Here is a 22,647-nt window from a genome sequence, read left to right as displayed (position 1 = left end):
ACAATGGGAGTGTCACTTCTATTTTCATGTCGTAGTCACACCTATAAATTCCACACATCATGCATTGAATCTAAGAATAAGTATTACAGTAATTACAATGTAATAGCAGGCTGCACAAAAGAGCCTTGAGCATGACTGACACGCAGTTAAAAATGGTTATGGAACAGCATTCAAGTTCTCTTCTTATACATTGTGAATATGTGTGTATGAATTTTCCTCAAAGCCAGGAGGAACAACTTTTAAGATTTACTGTAAATATAGAAGTCTCAAGGTGAAGTTTGAATGCTTTTTAATCTCAGAGAAGAAAAGTCCAGCGAATGCTCTCTTGCCACTCAAAACTCATAGGTTTTGAGAGGGAGCATTGGATGTTATATAATATTTTACATAACCAAATTCATGAAATATGTAGGCATCTTTCATGACACAGGTATGTTCAGACCATTAAAAGATTACAATAGTAGAGTCATATTTCAGCAAGACAATTCCAAACCACATTCTGCACGTTACTCTGTAATTGGAGAATCCAGGTGCTAAACTGACCTGTCTGAAGAAAAAATCAACAAAACAAACTATTGAGCAGCTGAAATTATATATCAGGCAAGGATGGGACATTTCACTTTTGAAGTTCCAGAAACTGTCTGTTTGGTTTTGTAAGTCTAGACAATGAGATGACAAAATGAACAAATGAGTCATGATACTTCTATATTTTGATTTTCGTTTATTCAAACGTACACTTCAATTGTAATATTAAATGTGCTGTACAAATAAGATTTCTATAAAAAACAAAGTCAAGCTTGAATCAAGCTTTATACTGGCGTGAGTAAATTATTACTTATAATTTGCAAAAGTTATAATAATTCAACATTTTATACAAGTATATTTACATATGCAACAAATAGAGATTCAATAAAATACATGACATGAAAAAGAAATTAAATATGGAGCTGGAGGTACATACATTTTGAGGAAATATACTGACAGCTGACGGATGTTTTATATGAGCTTATTCCATATCCTGGTCCCACAAAGATTTGTTCTTTGAACCTAATCCCAGACTGGAATGAACATAATCCAGGAAGTGATAGCATTTTATCCAAAAAAAAGCAGAGACCTTCAGAGAACTGTGTTATATGGAGAACTTTTTGGGATTCAGAAGAGTTCTGGTTTCCACTTGAAGTCCAAGCTTTGGTTTTCTGCAGAAAACCGTCCATGTGGGGCGCTAAAGAGGCGAACCACATTGGCAATGTTGGAACCAGCTAGCATGCTAATATGAGCGGTAAACTGCATCTAAGTGCAGATTAAAATCAGATCCTAGATTTTGTCTCTCCACTCCAACTCCATTTTTGTTTGCAGGAAGTATTTCAAAAAAAACCAAAGACCAATGGACGGAAAAGAGAGTCTTGGTCCTGTTGGACTTTATCTCTTATTTGAAAAACTTCTTCCTTTACCCTCAAAACAAAAGCTGATTGGTTCCAAGATTGACCAAAGGGGTTGCAGAACTTCATTATTACCACCAGAACTGATCTTCACTATAAACTAGAGATGATTTGCTTCAGCTTCATCACCTCTTCAACGGTGAGTTGCAGAAGAGGAGAGGAGCCGGACCCGAGCATGTGCACATTTGAGGGAGCCATCGCTGGCATCTTCTTCCCTACCAGGATTACATCATCATCGTAGGATTTAGAGCCTGCAGTGTCTTGCGGAACTGCGAGGGGACTGTGTGAGTCTATTTTCACGCGGGTGTCTTTGTCATAGGTGTCCCAGTAACTCGGGGATTTGGAGGGGTAACACTTGTAGTCTGGCTGATCAAACGAATAGACGTCCCGACTTGCTGCGCTTTTCAGAATGCCGGCTGAAGGCGAAAGCTTGTGGCTGATGAAGGGGTTTTGGCTTGTATTATGGGAAGGACTGGTTCTTTGAACGGTTGGTGCTGTAGGGATTGGTAAGTGCCTCTTCCTCAGCCTTAAATCCTCAGCGACTGGACTCTGTTGCTGTGGATTCATGTGAAATGACAGGTTTGTGGGGAGGACGTCTGCGTCGGAGCAACTACTCTGTTCCACCACTGGAGGGCGAGGGGTGAGCTGCTTTAGTCCCTGCAGTGCTGCTGGTGACCCACACAACTTAAGCCAGTTATGTAACAAAGAGAGTGGTATCTCGATTTCCATCTTGCCTCCATTCTCTCTGGCGAGGGTGGGCAGTATTTGACTGAGATTGAAGCCCTTTGGATCTGGATACCTCTCTCCCTCTTCCTTTGGCGGGATTGTGAAGTCTGCTTTTGGTGAGCTGGATTTCTGCACCAAACTAACAACGTCTTCACAGGTTGGGGGTGTTGGAACATATCTCGGGCTGGTTGAGGTTCTTACGGCTTTGACATCAACGACATACGCCTCTCTGTCTTTCAAAGGATGTGAATACGGTCGCTCTTCTGAACCAGCGTCGCTCTCTGATGTCTCACTTCCTTCATTTCTGACTTGTGAGCTTTGAGGAACGTACAGGGTGGAGGGTTTATTCAGGAACTTTGGGTTCTTGCTTGAGGAAGGTGGGGCGAACGACGAGACGGGCTTGCAGTGTGTTTCTTGTCGCGGTGCTTTGACGCTGAGGTTCAGAGGCTCGGCCAGTCCGGATGAGGTCTTGTACTGTTCTGCGAGGGAACGCAGGTGCTCCAGGGGTTCTTTGACTCTTTCTGTTGGGTTCAGACAAGATGTTTGGAAAGTGAACCACGGCTGGGGGGCGGGGGGGTTCACTGGTGTTAGAACTGGGGAGGTGATGGAGACATGTGGGGCTGGAACTGTGTGAGTTTGTTGATAGTATGGAGGGTAGTGGAGCGGCATAGAGAAGACCCTCCCGTGTGGATCTGACTCATGGGGATTCTGTGGGAAAGACAAGGATTCTGTTAGAACTACTGTGGTGACGTTAGCTTAGCATTATTTATTCCCTACCAAAGACTTAAATATATATTAAATAACAATATTGTTGAATCAGAACTGACATATTTACAAGAGTAAGCTCCTTAAAATATGAAATATAAGAATAGGTAACACTTCTTCTTTGAATAAACTTACTGGAGTTACAAGGATGTGATCATCTCTATTACATATCGACAGTGTTATGTCTTTATTTCCTGTCTGAGTGTAAAATAACACCAACCTGCTGCAGAGGCATCGTTAACAGTCTCCGTTTAGCCGGCCTCTGGCCATCAACGTCTTCTTTATCGAAGCTGGCAGCAAACGGGAAAAGCTTTGGCTGATGATGAGGCAACATGCTTACTGATATGCCTTTCTTGTGGCACTCGAATGGCAGCAGCAGCCTGCAGTAACAAAAAGAAAACATTAGATCAGATAAAGAAAACATCACTCGGCTTAGCAAATGCCTGCTGGGTCATTAACTCACTTCTCATAGTGTCTGCGAGTGCAGGTGGCTGCGCTGGTGCTGCGAGGGTTTCCTCCCAGAGTGTTGTAGACTTGTTTCCACATCTGCTGTGCAGTCACCTGAAAGAGCAAAGATGGAGTGTTATTTATTTAGTTTTATGGTTTTAAAGGTGACATATCACACTTTTTTCATCAATATATATTGGTCTAAGAGGTCCCCAAAACATGTCTTTAAAGTTTATGATCAAAAAAACACTTCAGATTTTGGCATGCCTGAAAAACCCTCTTCTTCAGCCCTGCTCAGAACAGTCTGTTTTCCCTCTGACCACGCCCCCTCAGGAAGTGGCTATCCCCTCGGCTCTCCAGCACGTTGATCTAATGTTTACATGTTGGCTGAATATACACGGCTGCTCACAGACACGTGTTACTTCAACCCTCTGAATCTGATCCAGAATCTGATCCTGACGGAGAGGCGCCTGCAGCAGGACCTTTCTGAAGGATTGGTCACAGATTTAGTGTTTCTTGTTGTTTTATTTGTCAGTATGTCGACGTGTGTCTTGGCACAGCTTCAAGCATGTAGCTATGTGGCTATGCTAACTAACGCTAGCACTTTTCCATGAAAAATAAAAATCATCCACTTGATCTTCAAATCTGCAGACGTGGGGAGTCAAACCGACCTTTGTGTTTATTAAGACAACTAGCATGCCTCCCTCCTAAGCTCCTTGTTAGCACACATGTGTGCAGGGAATGAAAAACAGAGGAGGAGTTGAGTTGTATTTTATACAGTCTATGGGCTGAACAAGCTCTGAGCTCTGACTTCAGTTAAAGACCGGATATTGTTGTGACATAACAAAAACATGGAAGTCTGAAACGGCTCGTTTTAGACACATTTACAGAAAGGTGGAGAAATCAGAACAGGGGCAGAATGGATTTTTTTCATTTTGGGGGGGTTTGTAGACAGGGACACATATTTCAGGTAGAGAACCATTAAAAAGTTGATTTTGCATGATATGTCACCTTTAACTAATGGAAATCATTCAGAGCATATCAAACATAGCAGTGAGAGTTTGTAAAAATAAAACAGTCCATTATCACAAAGGAAATGTCAGATGTCAGTCTACAGCCTGAGAGTTTACAGTCTGCCTGTTTAGTTAACACAATACTATAAAAAACACAAGGGTTACTGTTTTAAAATAAAAAATACACACATCCAAATAGCAAAATTACATGTAATTAAGAACTTTTAATAAACACTAATAATAAAAAGATCATTAATATTGACAGTCAGAAGTTGGACATATATAAAAATGTAATTACCTGATGATAGCCACCCATTTCTTCCACTGTGTTGTACATCACATAGAGATTAACTGAAAAACACAGAAAAATAAACACAATCAAAAACAGTTCAAAGTTAAAATGTTGCAAAATTCTCATTCAGTATATTGCCAGTCAACTTATAAATTAACCATGTGGCTTATTGTCTCATTCCCTGAGTCAAACACAGCATTCCCAATATTTTCAGATTTATCTGATCAACAGTCTTTCACTTAATAAGTTCCCTGCACATTCTCAATTTTAGAAGCTAGAACAATTTTTTCTTTTGTTGCTATCAGTTGTAAATACAGCAAAGTTAATACTACTATTACAGTGTAGTTTGTTATTGCAGTATCTAAATAATAGAGGTCTGTTTTGAAGCATGAAACACATAAAATGTCCCAAGAAGCAGCTAGGTCATCAAAATGTGATAAAATGATAAATATTGTTCGTACTTTGTTTGAAGCCCAGGTTTGGGATCCTCTCGATGGGTGTATCTCTCTTCTTCATAAACCCATAGAGCTCTTTAAGGAGTTCTCTCTCACTGCTCTCCAGCACCGGGTCTTTAGGTTGCTCCTCTTTGATCTCTCCTTGTGCCATTTCTGTTTGTACCTGTGAACACAATGAAGAGAAAAGGTGATTTATTTTAACACATTATTGTTACTTATGTTCAATATTTGGGTGTGAGATGACCTAAGTCTTCTAAAATATAAAGTATAGTGCACCTCTCTACCTAATCAAACACTCTTCCAAACCTTGGATCTTTCTTTAACAATGTCTCTCTGCTTTGAGATCAAATCATCTTGATTGATGACTCACTACTTCTGACTATTTATCACATATACTGTATGTCCTTGCCTTGGTGTAATTAAACCCTGTCTTTTTAGACAACATACCAATGGTATGACTCAAAAATTGCATCAATACACTCTTTCATTCCCTTGTTTGGACTCCTATGTGTCACATATAGTATATTCATATACTTGTGGTTTAAATATCTGTTGCATAAATCATCACATTTTAACTAATTGGTTCAGTTTTGATGCAAACATGTCATTATACAGTTATTTACAACACGTATGAAAACAAACATGCAGGAGATGTATTCCTCTTACACTTGTTAGCTTTTTCAAATCTGCTTTAAAACAGTTAATAATCCCATAATCTCTTTATCTCATTCAGTTGCATTGGCTTATCTAATCCTTAAAGCAAATATGTTGTAGTTTATATTATTACACAAGAGCTTAAGGTTAAACACAACAATAGAAGACACAATAAATGGTTAAAATTAAAGGAGATGGATATGATAGAATAGAAGAGGTTCAGCAAGGCTAGAAAACTTGTTTGTTTGAGATGTAATCTGCCAGGATTTTCTCCTGCTTTAACCCTGTCTCTCTATCCAATGTGCTGGGAGTTTGGAACTTCAATTAAATCTCTATCATGACTATTATCAGGAGGTTTTGCCTAATGTGAAGAGTGGAGGATTTAAAATGAGTTGTTCATGCACCCCATGTAAACGGGCAACAGACATCGTCACACTGGTTGTGTGATTGGTTCCAATTCCTGATACAGTTGGCTGCATGTCATGCCCACTTTATCTCTCCCAACATTCCCTGTCTTTCTTTTTTTATGATTTACAATTTTATTGTTTTTTTTTTATCTGTTTGCAACATTCATACATTTACCGATATTCATAAACGCACATAACAGAAAACAATTGTGTATCTGCTTCAGTCAGCAGACTGTCTTTCTTAAACCGTCCTATATAACTAAAGGCAACACTAGATACATAAATACTAATACAATGATTAATAATAACAATAATATTACATTTGATGGCCAAAATTTGTTGGATTTCCATTCCAATATTCTTCCAGAAATCAAGATGTATTGGTAATCTCCAAAAATACAAGTTTGGAGTCTCCTATCAATAACCCCTCCTGCACATCTCAGATGTATCACTGTATTTAGAGGTGACAGGGGGAGATTTAGAATAACACATTTTAACCTTCCAGTTAAAATTCCCCCATACATTTTAAATTTATGTCCTGTTTTATTTGAGAGAATATACTTTAAAGCTTCAAAAGTTGAAATAGTAAATACAATAACGCTTGTTGAAGCTAGCACCTCGCTTTGTCTGCGTTGTTATCCAACAACAATCATAAAAGATCCACAGTGAGTTTAATTTACACACATAAAAATGTAAATACAAGATGTCATTTAAATAAATTCATAAAGAAACTTAAGTTCCTTACCTGTGTTTCCATTGCGAGAATAAGCATAGATCATATATTATGATGAGCTCCACTAACAGGTCGCCGTTCTCTCCGTTCTGCTATAAGAGACTTGAAATCACTGCAGCCAGTTGTTACTGTCGTGTCGTGTCCCTCACACACCTGTCCCAGGTATCTGTGTGACACTGTGGGTAACTGACAGAGGGGGTGTTAACTCTAACGTCTTCCTGCAGAGATTTCCACTGTCAGACAGGTTTAACCGGATCATCAGCATGTGCCCAAAAAAAACGGATTACACAAATACATCTCAGAAATTGGCAGAATAACGAGAACAACTGTGGAAATTTGTATTCATGATATTTGAATGAGAATAGGTGTTGATCAAGAAAGACAAATTGGAAGATATTTGGGTTTATAATCAGAGAAATGAGAGCTGCAAGGTTATTTTAGTGTCTTTGTTGTGCAAACAAAGAAAAGCTTTACGCAGTGAAATCAAGATATAGATTTGAAAGAGAACAATCCACCCTGCAGGTAAAATAGGTTAATGTTTGAAATTTTAAAACTTAAGTCAAAATCTTTTTTAAAAATGCAAAAAAAAAAGTTTCTGCATCAATAAAGCTTCAAACAATGCAAATGTTTTGCATATTGTTGACTGAATTTGTAGGCGGGTCCGACGCTGAGTGATGTATGACACATTTTAATGGCTAGTATCGGTCAGTATGACACGTTGGCAACATTCACATAAATTAAGATCACGTTTCAGATTCAAAAGCAAAACATATAGGCATGAAAATAAAAAAAAATCTGTTTTTAAACTTCTGAATTAAATCAAAAACTTTTGAATTTCAAAGCAAAATGTTGAGTTTGAGATTCTTTTAGTATTAAGTACATTTATTTTACTCCAAAATTCAAAGGTTCCTGTAAGAAACTTTAAGTTTTTGTTGATTTTGGCGCTCTCTGTGGACAAAGCGGTGCATCCTGTCTTCTCAGCTCTCTAATTTTGTCCTGTATAAGTTGTGTTTTCTAACAAAAAGAAATCTCACCCTGCTTCGTTTTGACACTCAAATATATAACTCATCTTAAACCTTTGTCATGGAAAATGTGGAAAATAAAAGCTTTTTTAATAGTGCTGTAAATCCTCTGAAAACCCCCGCCATTGCCACCAGCAGCAGTTTTAGACTTAAAGGTGACATACCACGCTTTTTTCATCAATATATATTGGTCTAAGAGGTCCCCAAAACACTTTGAAATCAGATTTTGGTCTGCCTGAAAAGCCCTCTTCTTCAGTCCTCCTCAGAACACTCTGTTTTCTCTCTGACCACGCCCCCTCAGGAAGTGGATGTGGCTTGGCTGTCCAGCACGTTGATCTAATGTTTACATGTTGGCTGAATATACACGGCTGCTCAGAGACCCGCGTTACTTCAACCCTCTGAATCTGATCCAGAATCTGATCCTGACGGAGAGGCGCCTGTAGTAGGACCTTTCTGAACGATTGGTCACAGATTTAGTGTTTCTTGTTGTTTAAATTATCAGTATGTCGACGTGTCTCTTGGTACACAGCTACGAACATGTAGCTATGAACATGTAGCTAACTAGCGCTAGCACTTATCCTGAAACAGCTGTTTTAGCACTGTCACTCTGTTCATCATTAGAAAATGATGTGTACATTGGGTATTTGGCTTTCTGCCTCTCTGCCTCTCTGCCCATACATCCTGGGTGACAGAACGATGGTCACTAATATAATTAATGAGAAATTGTATGTTAAAGTGTCCAACTAAGTACAGCTGCTAACTGTTAACTGAAGTTACAATAGAGTTGTAATGTGAATGTGTATCTCACATATCCAAAAATGCATTAAATAGTAAAGAATGCCTGTCATATATTCTGTCCCATTCTGTATCTGGCTAACAAATGCTGCCCGTTTTAAAAATATTAACCAAATGACACATTTCTAAAATCCAAAACAAAAAAAGAGAGAAAAAGAAAAAAAATAATCTGTAAAAATAAAATAATCTTATTGGTGGTTCTCTTATTAAAATACGTCAATCAATCAATCAATCAATCAATCAATCAATCAATCAATCAATCAATCAATCAATCAATCAATCAATCAATCAGTGAACTTTATTTATAAAGCGCTTTTCATACAATGACATTGTAACACAAAGTGCTGTACAAGAAAACCAACTTAAAATAGAATAAATTAAGAAAAAGATCCCAGCCCCAGCCCCAACCCCAAACCCACCCCACAATCCTAAGGTTAACAACACAATATGCAACAATAGTAATAAAAACAATAAAAATAAAATAAAATAAATAAAAAAATCTAAATAATTTGCTGAACGAACTGAGGAAACGCTCTCATGATATCTTAATGAGGAAACACTGGAGGTAAAATAAGATGTTAAAACTCAAAACAAGAAGTTAAAATTACCAAAGTAAAATGCATATCTAAGATAATAACAGACTAAAATATTAAACCATTAAAAGAAAATAAGATGTGAGACTTAAAATAAATAAATAATTAAATAAATAAATAAAGTAGAATAAAAGTGACTAAATTTGAAATAGATAATAAATAAATAAATAGATAAAACTTAGTTAAAAGCAAGACTAAAAAATAATATAAATGCATGGATTAGAACTTTGCAGAACAATGTTCATGTGCTTATTGGATGTGTATGTAATCACTGCCACGTGTAATACGACCGCTAAATGGCATCCTATGTACTAAATGACGACGACACATAAAGGTCATGTACCTGTTTTTAGTTTAATTACCATTACACCCAAACAACAAAAGAGCATGCTGCTCCTTTAGGAGTTTAATCAAGCATAGTAATTCATTGTACAAAAAATACCAATTAAATTTTATTACATGGACACATATTGAATGAAAGGCTTCATGCATCAGTAAGGGACGCTTTCTCAGATGGATGTTTTGTCTTACATTAATTATCCGGCATGTCCAACAACAAAACAGACAACATTCTTGGTTGATGACTTTGTGTTGTGGCTGTGTTATCAGCCTATTCAAAACCTTGAACCAGCCCAATAGTGGGAGTAGTCCACAGTTTTATTACATTTTCCTTTTTCGTCAATCCAAATGACGCACACCTCAGTCTTTAATTAGAATAATCTGACAAACCGCTCAAGTATTTTAATGATAGTACACAAATTATATTCACAGCAAGTGTTTATGAAACAGTCTTTGAACAGAAGAGCCTTATTCTCATTATATTAAGTCTTATTTAAACAGATGTAGATTTTTACTTGTCTTTTAACATGATTCTGTGACCGAGAGATCATTTGAACAGAAATAGAAGATTAATCCGTGTTAAAATGTACTAAAATTGAATTAATCCATACATTCCAAATTACCAAAATGTTGAGATCAGTGTAAAATGTTGCTTTAAACAGAATTTGATGGTTTGCAAATCATGTAAACACTATATATAACTACAAATAGTCCAAAGACAACATATCAGCTGTTGAAACTGATTTCTTTTTACTGCTTTATGAAAAATGTAGGCTCATTTTAAATTTAGTTTTTCACATGACTGGGTATTAAAGTGTTATTCAAAAGAGGCGGAGTCTCTCTGAAGTACACATCTGGCTAACACATCTGGGAGTGCTGAACAACTTATACAGGTTTTGACAACGCCTTTCTCAGGGAGGACCTTACATATTTCAGCAAGACAATACCAAACCACATTCTGAATGCATTAACAACAGTATGGCTCTGTAGTAGAAGAGTCCTGGTGCTAAACTAGCCTGTATTTTCACTATTTTCAAATAAATAGTTTTCATGCCGTAAAAATCTATTCGTATTAACCTTTATTTCAGCTTTTTTTGGACTTGGGGTTGTACTTCAGATACATTCTTTGTAAGTCAAATATAACCTTCTGAACTTTGGGGCATGTCAATCAAACTATAAATAATTATATAAAGGACAGTGGATAAATTAATAGAAATTATATTTGTACACATACCTGACCGATTAAGCCAACAAAATATTGAATCTGAAGTAGAAGCTTAAAGGTGACATATCACACTTTTTTCATCAATATATATTGGTCTAAGAGGTCCCCAAAACATGTCTTTAAAGTTTATGCTAAAAAAAACACTTTGAAATCAGATTTTGACATGCCTGAAAAACCCTCTTCTTCAGTCCTCCTCAGAACACTCTGTTTTCTCTCTGACCACGCCCCCTCAGGAAGTGGATGTGCCCTCGGCTCTCCAGCACGTTGATCTAATGGTTATATGTTGGCTGAATATACACGGCTGCCCAGAGATCACGTTACTTCAACCCTCTGAATCTGATCCTGAATCTGATCCTGACGGAGAGGCGCCTGCAGCAGGACCTTTCTGAAGGATTGGTCATAGATTTAGTGTTTCTTGTTGTTTTATTTGTCAGTATGTCGACGTGTGTCTTGGTACACAGCTACGAACATGTAGCTATGTGGCTATGCTAACTAGCGCTAGCACTTATCCATGACAAATCAAAATCATCCACTAGATCTTCAAATCTGCAGACGTGGGGAGTAAAACCGACCTTTGTGTTTATTAAGACAGCCTACAACTAGCATGCCTCCCTCCTAAGCTCCTTGTTAGCACACGTGTGCAGGTAATGAAAAGCGGGGGAGGGATTCAGTATTATTTTATACAGTCTATGGGCTGAACAAGCTCCGAGCTCTGACTCCGTGACTGACCGGATATTGTTGTTACGTAACAAAAACACGGAAGTCTGAAACGGCTCGTTTCACACACATTTATAGAAAGGTGGAGAAATCAAAACAGGGGCAGAATGGATTTTTTTCATTCTCGGGGGGTTTGTAGACATGCCAGGGAAACATATTTCAGGTAAAGAACCATTAAAAAGTCAATTTTGCATGATATGTCACCTTTAACGGTAGTTTCTCAAGCACAGAAAAAGTAGTCTTGCGTGGTACGAGACTGCCACACTAGCAACTCTGCTTGTAGTACATATAAAGTCTTTGTTAAAGCCCCCCCTGGGAAACTTTGAAAATACACAAGGTGTATAAAATGAAGTAATGTTGTTGCTGCTGGTGTTGTTCCCTCTTTAAAGTGGCACAGAGGCATCAGTGTTCATTTCAGTGTTATTCACAATCAGCTGAAGATTCCTCACAGAAGCTTTGAAGCCCCTTAAGAGGTCCACCACAAGGGGCGCCAAAATGGACACACATCAGAAGTTCCTTACTGCAGCTTTAAAATAAAATATAGAAATGAAGGTGTGCTGCAGAAGAGCAAGAATGACTTCAACAGGTATTGTTGAATTACAGTAATAGCTGCTCCACAGTAGCATATTTTCATTGGACTGCAACTTTTGTCTGCAATAAAACCTGCCACTCTTTGTGTGTTCAAATCATTGGGCGTTTTCAGGGTGTGGCATGTTATGTTACAGTGTGTTCATTGTGTTCATCAACATAAGTACAAATGTAGAAAAGCTGACCCGGATATTACAGTAATGATGAATGGGTGAAAGTAACTTTAATCCCACATAATATGTACATGACTGAAGTCCTATTGTGTTGAATCATACTGAGGCGATGAGGCATGCTCCCAGTTATGTCTCGTCTGATTCCTGCAGAAGCTCATTTGTTTTGACTTTGGCTGGAACAAATTGTTGCCTGTGCTAGCCTGTTGACAAAACAAGGTCGGCTGGGTTAAGATTGTGTACTGGTCAAGAGAGGCAGGAATGTTAAGTTGTTTATGACGGTACCAGAAATAGACGTGTACATGCTCAAGGAAATGTGATTGATTCCTTTAAAGCTACCCTGCAGACAATAAACAGTGTGTTGAGTTCAGGAACAAACCTGCTGCAGAGGAGGATAAAACAACCAAGGTCTATACACAGGGACTAAGAGATTTACAGGATTATTCCAAGCAATGCAAAATAAACAAACTTCATGCAGCTTTAAGTCAGTCCTTCAAACTACACAGGGAGGGGCAGCTTTAACTTACACAGTGATTCACACATCAATCTGCAGCTCAGAGTCTGAAATGAAGTTTTTCATCACCTGCCAGTCTGGGAGGTCACCATATATGACTCTGTATGGACCATTGTATGTATCAATGTATCTTATCAAACTTCTCAGAAAACACTTGGATTAATATGATAAGAACCACGCTTGAGAAATTGTATTTGAAGAGTAATTCTGATTTATGATTTGACCAATGTCCCATCTCTACACTCTCTACACTTAGCTCTAAAACGCCATAAAAATGTAGAGTGCACTTTTAAAAGTCACTTTTTTTAAAATCACATTTAGAGGAATATTTGTGATCTTCTTCAAATTTAATTTTGTTGTGAAAAATATATTGAGTTAAAATAATTGTTAAATCCAAATGCTAAATCTCTATGTTAAATGTAAATATAAATATTAAATCTAAATCTAAATGTTAAATATAAATCTAAATGCTAAATATAAATATAAATATAAATGTTAAATCTAAACGTTAAATGTTGCTCTGCGATCCTAAATATTTATATTTAATATTTATATTTAACATTTAGATTTAGATTTAGCATTTGGATTTAACAATTATTTTAACTTAAAGGTGATATATCATGCAAAATGGACTTTTTAATGGTTCTCTACCTGAAATATGTGTCCCTGTCTACAAACCCCCCGAGAAGGAAAAAAATCCATTCTGCCCCTGTTTTGATTTCTCCACCTTTCTGTAAATGTGTGTGAAACGAGCCGTTTCAGACTTCAGTGTTTTTGTTACGTCACAACAATATCCGGTCTGTCACGGAGTCAGAGCTCGGAGCTTGTTCAGCCCATAGACTGTGTAAAATACAACTCAACCCTTCCTCTGTTTTCCATTCCCTGCACACGTGTGCTAACAAGGAGCTTAGGAGGGAGGCATGCTAGTTGTACACAAAGGTCGGTTTTACTCCCCACGTCTGCAGATTTGAAGATCTAGTGGATGATTTTTATTTGTCATGGAAAAGTGCTAGCGCTAGTTAGCATAGCTACATAGCTACATGTCGTAGCTTAAGCTGTAGCTGTGTACTAAAACACACGTCGACATACTGACAAATTAAACAACAAGAAACACTAAATCTGTGACCAATCCTTCAGAAAGGTCCTGCTGCCTTTCTAGCAGAGGTCCGTTTCACTCCCCACGTCTGCAGATTTGAAGATCTAGTGGATGATTTTTATTTATCATGGATAAGTGCTAGCGCTAGTTAGCATAGCCACATAGCTACATGTTTGTAGCTGTGTACCAAGACACACGTCTACATACTGATAAATAAAACAACAAGAAACACAAAATCTGTGACCAATCCTTCAGAAAGGTCCTGCTACAGGCGCCTCTCTGTCAGGATCAGATTCAGAGGGTTGAAGTAGCGCGGTCTGCTAGCAGCCGTGTATATTCAGCCAACATGTAAACATTAGATCAACGTGCTGGAGAGCTGAGGCCACATCCACTTCCTGAGGGGGCGTGGTCAGAGAGAAAACAGACTGTTCTGAGGAGGACTGAAGAAGAGGGTTTTTCAGGCATGCCAAAATCTGATTTCAAAGTGTTTTTTTGAGCATAAACTTTAAAGACATGTTTTGGGGACCTCTTAGACCAATATATTGATGAAAAAAGCGTGATATGTCACCTTTAATATATTATTCACAACAAAATTAAATGTGAAGAAGATCACAAATATTCCTCTAAATGTGATAAAAAAAAGTGACTTTTAAAAATTCACTCTACATTTTGAGAAATGTTGCTGTTATTTTCGGTGTACAGGTGCAGCTCAAAAAATTTGAATATCTTGAATAGTGTATCTTTTTCTCAGAATTCTGACTTTAATCTCAGAATTCTGACTTTAATCTCAGAATTCTGACTTTAATCCACTGGAGAAAAAAGAAATTAAGGTCCAATATATTTTATTATTATTATTATTCTGAGAAAACAGTCAGAATTCTGACCTTAATCACAGAATTCTGACTTTAATCTACTGGAAAAAAAAAAATTAAGGTCCAATATATTTTTTTTATTATTATTATTCTGAGAAAAAAGTCAGAATTTGAGGCTCTCAGAATTCTGACTTTAATCTCAGAATTTGGACTTTTTTCTCGAAATTCTGACTTTTTCTCAGAATTCTGACTTTAATCTCAGAATTCTGACTTTTTTCTCGAAATTCTGACTTTAATCCCAGAATTCTGACTTTTTCTCAGAATTCTGACTTTTTTCTCAGAATTCTGACTTTTTCTCAGAGTTATGACTTTAATCCAAGAATTCTGACTTTAATCCCAGAACTCCGACTTTTCCTCATAATTTTGACTTTGATCCCAGAATTCTGACTTTAATCCCAGAATTCTGACTTTTTTCTCAGAACAATGATAATAAAAAATATATTGGAACATAATTATTTATTTTTTCACTGGCCCTAATCCTCTTCCATAAGAACAGAATGTTTTCACAAGATTATAAAATAATTCTGAATCTTATTTTTAGGTGTGCCGGCTGCCACTGTGGGTGGCACCGGCGGCACACCCTAGTACACCCGGGGCAATGCCATAGCTGAAGAGCAGAATCAAACTTGTTAACAGCCTCACGTAAAAAACACTTTTGGTCTGATTGGTCCACTTATCTTTTTGAGCACACTGTACACTCATTTGTCCTGAAGATATTTAGGTTAGGACTTTTGCATATTATGACATAATTAGGGGCGCGTCTGACTTGACTGATAGGCGTCACATTGTAACTGACGGCTGGGATGCTAATGCCCCAGTTCAACTCCAATCATGCTCGGTCCACTGAAGGTTAAGATGAGTCATCATTTCCAACATGGCCACCGCCTTCAAAGGCTTCAAACCAAGCGGTAACCACTGGTCTAAAAATATGATTCCAATGCGGAAGTGCTAAAAACTGCAGTTCATTGAGGATCTGCTTGAGGCTGGCTCTGGAAGTACCGGATGGGTGACATCACGGATGCTACAACCATATTTTATACAGTCTATGCTTCAAACTCAAAACCAATGGGTGACATCACTGGGATGACGGCCCTGAAAAACTGTCCATCATGTGAGAGGTTGTGTAGTCATCAGATTTTTTCTGCACTCTTCAATTCAATGATGAAATATTCAGTAATGGACACACAAAGGCAGTGGTGCCTGACAATCCAAGTTTAAGTTATAGTTCGTAAGCTGTAACACAAACTGTTCAAGTATTGAATATTCATTTCTTCTGACCTTTGGCTCTCTTGGGTAGGAGAGCTGAAAAGTGGAGGATAACATGCACCAAACCAGCAATCGCTGTGCCGTGGACTCGGCGTCTGTCAATGTCATGCCTGCTTCAGCAACGAAGCTAAACCACAAATTAGAACTATAATCAGAAAAACCTGTTGCTTACACCAGCAGTGACTTGTTTTACCTGCCACTGCTATCATGCGCTCTGTATTGGCCAGGTTGCAATGACTGATCTTAATTCCTTTCGCAGACCCATGGGTGGTGCAAATGGGGTTACATTAGGTTGTGGTTTCACCTACAACTTGAAGACACTCCTCATAGCATTTCTAAAAAATCCGAGTGAGAGTAAACACAACTAGAAAGAAAAACAAAGATAGAACTGAGAGGCGTTAATTTGGCATGCTCTTTTATTGCATTTTTGCAGACGTAAGAAGGGCGGCGATTTGTCCTGTTACCGTTTTTTAAAGTAGGACAGTATTTGAACTAAAAGCGACTTTGAGAAACTTTTTGTTTAGGGGATTTTTGCAACCCAAATCTGCATGTTTTATCTCCTTGCTGATCTTGTCCTGTTCCTGTGTAAGAAGTGCTTTTATAAAAAATATCAACCATCTTCCTTTGGTGTAGTATGCATGTTATAAATCACTTTATGGCACCAAGACACTGGCACCATTCACAGGCATACAAAAAATATCATCCAAAAAGTATTGTTTGCTTTTGTTGGTCTTATAGAAGCTTAGACTGTATATAAAAATAGACGCTATAGTGTGTGACCTCTTTTGTTTTGAAGCCAAAATAAGTATAGGTCATAAGCCCCGCCTCCTTAATGTTAAAAGAGGGAAACCAGGCCAGACTATAATATTGAAAAAACAGGTCAAATAGACTTTTCAAATTTGGTTTCAATCATTACAGCTAGTTATTTTCATGCTGATTTACATCTGAGTGCTCATGTTTCTCAGAAGTTTAGTTTTAACAAGTTATCTGATTTTAAAAACAGACATCATGACTGACAGCTCTGTTGACAAATGAGACTCCTGCAGCGCTCTGTACTGGACTAGAGGAGGAATGGCAGGAGAAAACAAGACAAACATCAGTACAAGAGTCATTGAACTGTGAGCGTTTCTGCTTCACAGAATCCTGTGACCTACTGTACCCACCTGCTACCACCCAGGTCGTTTCTGCACATGCATTGGCTGCATCAGTGCAATATGTCAATGCCTGTGGAGGCGGTCTTTTGGCTTCCCAGTGGGCAGAAATGAAGTAACGCTGTCCACACACACAGTCAATGAATAGAAGTATCTTAATTTTGGTTGTAGATTAAACTCCTCACACTACCTCTAAAAATGCTGGTTGAAGTTTAATGGTGTGGCATGCCAATTTTGAACCATCAGACGTTTTTACACCTAGTCTTGTTCATTTTCACGAGTTACAGTGTTTACTTCCATCGCTCCACCTATCGTTACCTCATAAGAGAAAATGATCTTGTGCTTGCCGCCAATGTTATGCCATATCTGGGTTGTGGCTTTTATTCCCATGAGAAGGCTGATTATAGCCTGGATAGCACCACACCCAGTAAACAAGCTCTTACCAAAATGCAAATCGAGAGCCAAACGTTTGACGGCCAGAGTACAGTAAAACTGCTTTGACGCGATGAATGCAATTTGGCATCCATCACGTATCTTTCCTCGAAGACCCACCCAGCATTCTAAAGGCAAAATTTGACTTCCTTGTTTATGAAAAGATCATGAATGAGACTGCCAGAGACATGAGTCAAAAGGCATGCTCGCTAAGCTGCATGTGGTGTTTATGAGGGCTATTCTTTCCCAAAACACTTGCCACACTCACTTGAAACGTATTCCTGAATGCTTGTGAGCAATAAATGTAAGCTTTCAATTTTCACAGATAGACAACTGATTTAATGAATTAATATTTCTATATATAAAAAATAGTTAGAACAGATGAATTCACAAAAATTACCTATCCTCACCATGTGTATGAGGCAAACTAATGTTAAAGGTCATTAAAGCTGGGGTTGGTAATCAGATTTAGATACACTTTTTGTCATACTGGTTAAAATGATCTTTATGTCCTGATGGCAATCAATACATGATGTGTTCTTAAAAAAGAGCGAAGAAAAGCTGCTATCTACAGCCGGAGTAAACCTGGGAAAACACCAACCAATCAGCCTTTTTTGGGAGCCAAAATTTTAAACCATTCAAATCCCGTCCTGCCGTTCTGCCCGCCTCCTGCGCGTACATTTCCCCGGCGTGCACTCTGAGTCCCCGTCTCCTGCCTCTGCTTCCCCTGACTCTACTGACTGCCCCTCTCGCTCGACCTCGGGCCTGTCCCCTCTGACCTGATGAGGTGCTTTGCTCAGGACTGTAGTCCGGATCAGAGTCTAAAAAGCTCTCACCAACAAGCAGAATAATTAATGACATTCAGTAAGTCCTACAGAAAATGTAGATGTATTGTAGCGTCCGTCCGGACGCTGTAGTGATGACGAGCCGATTCGTGAACATGTTTAGTTTTAATAACCGGTCACTGTCGGCCGTGATCACAACAACCAACAAAACAACAATCAATGTTTGAATGAATAAAGAACTTCTCCTCTTGTCTCTCCTCTCTCCTGCTCACACACTCTACACCTCTCCTGATGCCTTCACTGACCGTCAACACTGTAGGAATTAAGAACATCTACACTGAACACGTTTAACAAACAGTAGAGTTGTTACAGTGTTATATATGTGTTATAACTTTTCTCCTGATATCGTGTCACTGGTACAACTGTATAATGCTAGAATGACAGTTGTGAGTACTAACAGCAGCCATGTTTGTTTGTGTTTTTAACTTTCACTATGATAATGTTTTGGTGAGGACCGGTTTTGAATCAGTCACAATCATATGGTCGCAAGTCAGCAGCGCTCGTGCATGTGAGCGGGGGGCGTCGTTTTGGAGGAGCTCTGAGGGATGAGGGGAGGGGTTAGACGGAGTCATGAGGATATGCTACATTCAAATTCATGCTAGTTTTCCGAGACTGCCAACCCCAGCTTTAATGGCTGTTTATGGATTTATTCAGCATTAGTATAGTTGATAAATTGTATTGGTAAAGCATGTAAAACTTATAATTGGATTTGGTTGTTTTATATACTACTGTAGTTTCTTTTGTGATGAGAAGACACTGTGTTTTTAATATAGGACAGTGTGTGGCGCAGACAGTGGGAGGAGTCAGTGAAAGCTAGACTGGTTTGGAGTTGCACAGTTTTTGTTTTTACAGCGTCTGTCTGGCATATTGTTCATTGGAATGGAATCAAGCATCATGTGTTAAAGTGTTGGTTTGGTGACACTAAAGGAACACCAGAATAAAGTTGCTTTTGTTTTTACATTATACAAAAGCTCACGAGTGGATGACTGTAAGCCAGGACTTCCAGCTACACCATGCTTTTCAAAGTGAACAAAACAAAATGCTACTTTTATGATCAAATAAAACAATAAAACTTTGCCCCTCAGTTCTATGCCTCTACAGTCTCATGTAGCCAGGAGCTAATGTTAGCAAACTTTAAAAGATAAGGAACCATTGGCCTGACTCCTAAACTTCCTGTTTCACTGATATTTTCATGAGTCAGCTCAACAATAAATGGTTACATTGCTTAGTTTAACTGAAGAATGATTTAGAAAAGCACAACATAGCACAGCATAGCATCAGGGGCTGATCTAAGAGGGTAGCTAGGGGTGAAGTAGGCTCCCTTTAAAACCTGATAGGCCACCCCAGCTGCCCCAATATCCTAGTATGATAGGCTATTTGCCTTATAAGAGGCAGGACTTATGTTACAATCAAGTATTTGTGTTGTGTTGTAAAGGCTGTTTTACTAGCATTCTTTGCATTCATATGTAATGTGACTTTAAATGTTGACTTAATTGCTGCCTCTCTTACTTTTTGAAGTTAAAAATTAAGCAGAAATATGTCACATGCATTAAAGTTTAAACACTTTATTCTTGGCAGACAAAGTTAGTATGATTGGTGGAGATAGAAAGGGTCAATGATGTTCTTTGTGTGTGCACAGACTTCATGCAATTTAAGTCACTCCCCTAGTTTGGTCACCCCAGTTAAGAAGGTCCGCTCCTGCATAGCATGGCCTAACATAACAAGCAGAGACACAGATATTTTTTTTCTGAGCTACTGGTGGACATAAAGAGGATAAGAGTAATTGCATGTGTTTATTAGAATTTGAAATGCAGAGTCTGAATTTGTATTAAAAAATGAACACATTACTCAACTTTCCTGTGCATCCACAAATATGTCAATCCATCTCTGCCTCAGGCTGCACAGTGGGGAAGTTTTTAGCACAGTTGCCTCACAGCAAGAAGGTTCCTTGTTATAAATTCAGGCTGGGCGGGAGTCTTTTGGTGTTGGAGTTTGCAAGTTCTCCCTGAGCATGCACGGGTTCACTCCAGATATTCTAGCTTCCTCCCACAGTCCAAGAACATGCTTGTTAGGTTGATTGGTCACTCTAAATTGTGCCAAGGCATGAGTGTGTGTGTGTTTGTGTGGATGGATGGTTGTTTGGCTCTACATGTTGGCTTTGTGATTGGCTAGTGACCTGGCCAGGGTGTGCCCCGCCTCTCGCCCAGTGCCAGCTGGGATGGCCTTCAGTCCCACTGCGATCCTGAATTGGAAAAGCGGGATGGATGGATGGATGGATGGATGGATGGATGGATGGATGGATGGATGGATGGATGGATAGATAGATAGATAGATAGATAGATAGATAGATAGATAGATAGATAGATAGATAGATAGATAGATAGATAGATAGATAGATAGATAGATAGATAGATAGATAGATAGATAGATTATGATTTAAAAATCAGGCACTCTTGTATCTTAAAGAGCTCATAATGCCCTATTACCCCTCTAGAACTCTACGCTCCCAACATGCAGGCCTGCTAGTTGTACCTAAAATCTCTAAAAGTAGTATAGGAGGTAGAACCTTCAGCTACCAGGCCCCTCTCCTTTGGAATCATCTACCAGTCAGGGTCCAGGAGGACTACACCCTCTCCACTTTTAAGAGTAGGCTTAAAACTTTCCTTTTTGATAAAGCTTATAGTTAGAGCTGGATCAGGCTTGGACCAGCTTTTGTCATGCTGCTATAGGCCTAGACTGCCGGGGGAACTGGTGCACTGACACACTGGGATCCTAGCTCACCCCCTTCCCCCCAACCTCTTCATCACTTACTTTACCTCTGCCTGTCCCATTGAAAGTTACTAACCATAGTCTTTTCTGGAGTCCCTGAAGTCCACTGTCTCGTAGATTCCTCTGAGCTGACGTAGACGTCCTCCTGCTGCGGACGATCTGGACTCCAGCGGCAACAGCTTCTACTACTCGTCTCATCACTATCACTTCTCTCTCTTACTCCCCTCTATCTGTCTTTCCAGACCCAACTCGGTCGAGGCATGATGGCTGTCTAACATGAGTCTGGTTCTGCTCGAGGTTTCTGCATGTTAAAAGGAAGTTTTTCCTCACCACTGTAACTAGCTAAATACTGCGATGTGCAATGCTCATGATGGATTAAGGTGGGGTCAGACTGAGTCTTACCCTGTCTTGAAGTTGGGTCTCTGTTCATAATTTGACATAGAGTGATCCAGACCTTCTATGTTTGTAAAAGCGTCTTGAGATAACGTTTGTTGTGATTTGGCGCCATATAAATAAAGATTGATTGATTGATTGATGATAGATAGGTAGGTAGGTAGGTCTGCCTCTTTTTATTTTTAACTTGTGGTAAAAGCACCATAGTTTCTGTGGTGACAAACAAAAGTAAAGGATTGATCACTATGTGATGTCATGTTTTATTATGATACACGCCTTCCCTTTGGGACAATAAAAGTCAAACAATGAAACAGCATTGACCAGTTTAACCGATCAACTTGTGAAATTGGTGTTTTCAATTTAAGGCAGTTAAGGAGGCTCACCTTGAGAAAATGTTGACATTATATAACGACCGCTCCTCCCTCTGGGTTTGATATCCCCATAAATACGTGGGATCTAATGAAATTAGTTCACGTCACTGTCAGTGATACAGATGGGTTTTTTTAAAAATGCAATCTTACATTTCTCCTGCTACTTCAAGTGTTCTAAGGACAGAGTTACAAAATTTGACGAGTAAATCCCTCATAATCCGACAGTTGTTTCTGCTAATACCTCCAACATTTTCTTCAGTCTGCAGCTCATCACTCTGGTGAGACAACAGTATTGGTATTCACAAGGTATGAGAAGCTCCAGGTTTACTGGCAGAAGAAGAATTTCCTGTCGTACTGGTACGCTGATTATCAGATGAAACATGACGTTCACAATGGATTTAAAAATAGCTTTGTTTTGCAAAATACAACATAAAGAAAACATAATATGAGAAGGTAGGTCACGTTTTGTAACAAGACTTTGACGATTCAAAGAGTAGTTTAATAATTGCTTTATATACACACACGTCAAACTCTTGTATTTAAAATAACATTGAAGAAGTA

General features: G+C 38.6%; 1 protein-coding gene across 1 annotated transcript; it reads right to left on the bottom strand.

Annotated features, from left to right (window-relative positions):
• Positions 1–860: 860 nt before the first annotated feature.
• On the bottom strand, positions 861–6,952 carry arid6 (AT-rich interaction domain 6). The gene is made up of 6 exons (XM_034710173.1): positions 6,941–6,952; positions 5,141–5,297; positions 4,686–4,738; positions 3,391–3,488; positions 3,148–3,307; positions 861–2,870 (listed from the first exon to the last, which is right to left on the bottom strand). The coding sequence occupies exons 1-6, from the start codon at positions 6,950–6,952 to the stop codon at positions 1,530–1,532; spliced, it is 1,821 nt and encodes a 606-aa protein (XP_034566064.1). The 3' UTR covers positions 861–1,529.
• Positions 6,953–22,647: the final 15,695 nt, after the last annotated feature.

This window comes from Notolabrus celidotus, chromosome 19 (assembly GCF_009762535.1).
Source record: "Notolabrus celidotus isolate fNotCel1 chromosome 19, fNotCel1.pri, whole genome shotgun sequence".
Taxonomy (NCBI): domain Eukaryota; kingdom Metazoa; phylum Chordata; class Actinopteri; order Labriformes; family Labridae; genus Notolabrus; species Notolabrus celidotus.
The sequence above is the reverse complement of the archived record's forward strand: the minus strand, read 5'-3'. Positions and strand labels throughout refer to the sequence as shown.